General features: G+C 32.8%; 1 protein-coding gene across 1 annotated transcript in view; it reads right to left on the reverse strand.

Annotated features, from left to right (window-relative positions):
- LOC106472952 (nose resistant to fluoxetine protein 6-like) overlaps window positions 1–4,341 on the reverse strand; it is a 25,589-nt gene that overhangs the window by 1,943 nt on the left and 19,305 nt on the right. The window contains exons 13-14 of the mRNA XM_022401480.1: window positions 2,686–2,872; window positions 2,213–2,283 (exon numbers count right to left, since the gene is read on the reverse strand). Coding sequence (XP_022257188.1) covers window positions 2,213–2,283; window positions 2,686–2,872 — 258 coding nt within the window. The remainder of the gene's footprint in view (window positions 1–2,212; window positions 2,284–2,685; window positions 2,873–4,341) is intronic.

Below are 4,341 nucleotides of genomic sequence, written 5' to 3' on the forward strand. Positions count from 1 at the left end.
CTGATTTCTTTAGCTGTGCGTAATTAGAATAACTGTCACGAGAAAGTTCTTATATGACCATCTAATAAGGAAAGGTGTTTTAAATATTTCTTAAGAAAAGTTACCAAACTCACAAATACATTAATATATATATTGACAATGATGTAGTTTCAATATAAGGCAGTGACAATGATGTAGTTTCAATATAAGGCAGTAACAATGATGTAGTTTCAATATAAGGCAGTAACAATGATGCACTTCAAATAAGGCAGTGACAATGATGTAGTTTCAATGTAAGGCAGTAACAATGATGTAGTTTCAATATAAGGCAGTGACAATGATGTAGTTTCAATATAACGCAGTGACAATGATGTAGTTTCAATATAACGCAGTGACAATGATGTAGTTTCAATATAAGGCAGTGAATATAATTTAGTTTCAAAATAAGGCAGTAACAATGATGTAGTTTCAATATAAAGCAGTGACAATGATGTAGTTTCAATATAAGGCAGTAACAATGATGTAGTTTCAATATAAGGCAGTGACAACGATTTAGTTTCAAAACAAGGCAGCAACAACGATGTACTTCAAAATAAAGCAACGATAATGATGTTGTTTCAAAATAAGGGAGTAACAATGGTGTAGTTTCTAAATAAAGCAGTGATGGTGATGTACTTAAATCATTCAGATCATATTTACATCATTTAAATAAGGTAGTAACAATGATGTAGTTTCTAAATAAAGCAGTGATAGTGATGTACTTAAATCATTCAGATCATATTTACATCATTCAAACTAAGCGTAAATTAAATCAATGCTCGAACTGGTTTCAACAAAAACTATTCACAAAAAATAAATGTTAATGTGACCTTGTCCTGACATGCGGATACCTCCCATTTGCTAAAAACTAGACGAATCTAAGACCATTAGTTCAAAGTTCAAAAGTAATGTTAAACATAAGTTCATTCTCGACTTTACTGTTACAGTTGTAGCGTCGTCTTTGTTTCTGCGCCTAAAACATTGAAACACAATTTATGGTTTAGATATACGTTTATTGGTCATTTCGATATCTTTAACTTCATCATCGAGCTTCAAATCTTGCCAGAGAAATAACTGCACGTACAATTTTCTGTAGTTTAATTCTTTTGAAAGAGTTTTAGATAACAAGAAGAGTGAAGATCATAGAAAAACCGATACATTTGTAATTTTTGTGAAGACATTTATTGTGCTCAAAACTGTGAAGTGGATTAGATGTGAGTGGATTAAAAGGTGTTGTTGAGCACATTATTTATTGTGTTTTTTTTTATAAGTATAACTGGTGGCCAAAATCAGATTTTAATTTTCCTTACTCAATTGGGCCAACTTCGTCTATGATTGTTTGTTTGTTTTGAATTTCGCGCAAAGCTACACGAAGGCTATCTGCGTTAAGCCGTCCCTAATTTAGCAGTGTAAGACAAGAGGGAAGGCAGCTAGTCATCACCACCCACCGCCAACACTTGGGCTACTCTTTTACCAACGAATAGGGGAATTGACCGTCACATTATAACACCCCAAGGCTGAAAGGGCGAGCATACTTTGACTCATTCAGTGATACTAATAGAGATCACCGCCAACTCTTGGGCTACTCCTTTACCAACGAATAGTGGAATTGACCGTCACATTATAACGCCCCCAAGGCTGAAAGGGCGAGCATACTTTGACTCACTCAGTGATACTAATAGAGATAAAAACAGTTTCAAGTTTTTTTTTTTCCTTTAATATATAAAATGATGTTACTCAAAAGTAATGTATTTAAAAGTTAGGAATAGAATAAAAATATGTTGCTCAACTTTAAATCTCTTTAACGTACACAAGTAACACATCTTGAATTGGAATCGTATCATAACGAATGTTCGGGAAAAGTTACAGAAAAAAAAAGCCACAATTTGAAAATTTATGTTTATATTTTTTTTTAACTCCATAGAAGTTAAATTATTTAATTATTCCAATCATTCATGTGGTGATTGAACTGGCTGAAAAATCAATTTATATATATATTTATATATAATGCACAGGGTCAAGTGGATTTTTCAGCCATTTAAATACACTTGTCGAGTTAACAGATTGTTTGTTGATCAAAAATATTGACACCATGAATCTTAATGAAGAAACGCTTAGATTTGATGATGAGTTAATAAATTCAGTATATAATGTTCGATATGTAAGAGGAGCCAACCAGGATCGTAATCCGTACTGATCCCATGTTCCTCAGGTCAGATGTAAAGCCACGTTTTTCAGGTAGTGGTAAACCTTGTTCCTCATTTACTTTATGTATATATATCCTTGTACAACAGTTATGTAAGTTGTGTTATTAACGTGTGTATGTCATGTATTTTTCATATAATGTTACATGTCATGCATCATGATATTATTGCAATAAATACATAACTTAAAAATGTTTTTGTTTTATTATTTTTACATTATATTTGGATATTAAAAAATGTGTGACTTTTTTTTTCTGTGACTTTATTATGGACATTAGGCTTAGCTTGAGATATTAGCTCATCCAAAATATGAAGCCTAAATGTCATAACTAACAATTCAGATTCAGCTGAGCCACTGAAAAGTGTAACAAGAATGAAATCTCCTGATGTTACACTGGCGTACAGAATGTGAGAAAATCACTTTAATTAAGACACAATTTTTAATAAATACAAATTTTCTTACCACCGTGTCCCGTCACGCAAGCTATCGTCAACCAAGCTAAGCCTAATGACCACGCTGTCCGGTGAGTAGCTGTATAAATTGCCGCCACTTCAGTACTGGGCAAGTGACCTTTGTTCCACGGGTAGATACCATAGATTATAGAGAGGTTGCAAGCGATGGAAAGTGACCATCCGATCACTTGGATAATCTAGAATTACGAAACATACGAGTAAAAAAAATTACTGAGTAATAAAACCGAACTTGCATAAAGAAAGATTTCGCTTTTACTTTGGGAATAATTCTCTGGAGAAATAAATATATATATATCGTTAGCACACACACACACACACAGTTAATGACTTGAAGTTAAAATATCATCGAAATATCCTGTCACGATGTAAGTAAAACAAAATATACCCATTGGAAAGTTTTTGGGGGCAAACAATATTTCACAGCAAAATGATAACTTATTTCAATGATTTTAAAGTTGTACACAGTATTGATTCACTCAAGAGGTCACTTGGATCTTCTGATCCAAATAAAAATGTTTGAAAAGTGATGAAAATATATCGTATATCGTACTGTAAGATAAATATACATCAATGAATTTTAAAAGACATTTTTTTTCTCCTAAAATTCCATTTCCATAAGTTATTAATTTATTATTTAATTTAAGTTATTAATTTTTCTATCAGATGTCGCTTTTGGTGTTTACTAATAATCACATTGAAATACTTTCATTTACTCATCAAATAGGTTAACATTAACAAAGTATAATCATATACTGCAATTAGTTATGAAAGCTCTTAGAAATAATCTTTACGAGTATCGTGTGTCACAAGTATTGTGTCACATTTAGAATAGCTACGTGATACTGATTTTTTGTTTAATTCACAATACTCCATGCTGTTTAATGGGAAGAAATAAATACTCATACATGATATTAACTGTTAAAAAACCAATATCAAATATTCACTGTCAAGTTTCGCTTTAGCCACTAATGGATTATTTTGCGTTTTTTCTTTTATCACAGAACTGTAAAAATACACTATGAGTTTTTACAATAATAGGAGCTATACACTGAAGGTTGTAATAGCACGAGCTATACACTGAGGATTGTAATAGCACGAGCTATACACTGAGGGTTGTAATAGCACGAGCTATACACTGAGGGTTGTAATAGCACGAGCTATACACTGTGGGTTGTAAAAGCACGAGCTGTACACTAGGGGTTGTAATAGCACGAGCTGTACACTGAGGGTTGTAATAGCACTAGCTGTACACTGAGGGTTGCAATAGCACGAGCGATACACTGAGGGTTGCAATAGCACGAGCTGTATACTAGTGGTTATAATAGCTCGAGCTGTACACCAGGAGTTATAACATCACGAGCTGTATACTAGGAGTTATAACAACACCAGCTGTACACTAGGGGTTGTAACAACACCAGCTGTACACTAGGGGTTACCCTCGTTACGAGTTTACCATAGACTAATAAGTTTAATATTTTAATGGGTAGAGACAAGTAATAAGTAACTTTATTTTACAAGTTTGGTGTATTTAATGGGTCTTACTTTAAGTTTATTACACTTTATATGTGATCCTTTGTGCTAACTCTTTTATCAAGATTTAGTTAGTTAGTAGAGATATGTTAGTTTGGGCTTTAGTTAGTTAGTA

This window comes from Limulus polyphemus, unplaced genomic scaffold (assembly GCF_000517525.1).
Source record: "Limulus polyphemus unplaced genomic scaffold, Limulus_polyphemus-2.1.2 Scaffold5766, whole genome shotgun sequence".
In the NCBI taxonomy this organism is placed as follows: domain Eukaryota; kingdom Metazoa; phylum Arthropoda; class Merostomata; order Xiphosura; family Limulidae; genus Limulus; species Limulus polyphemus.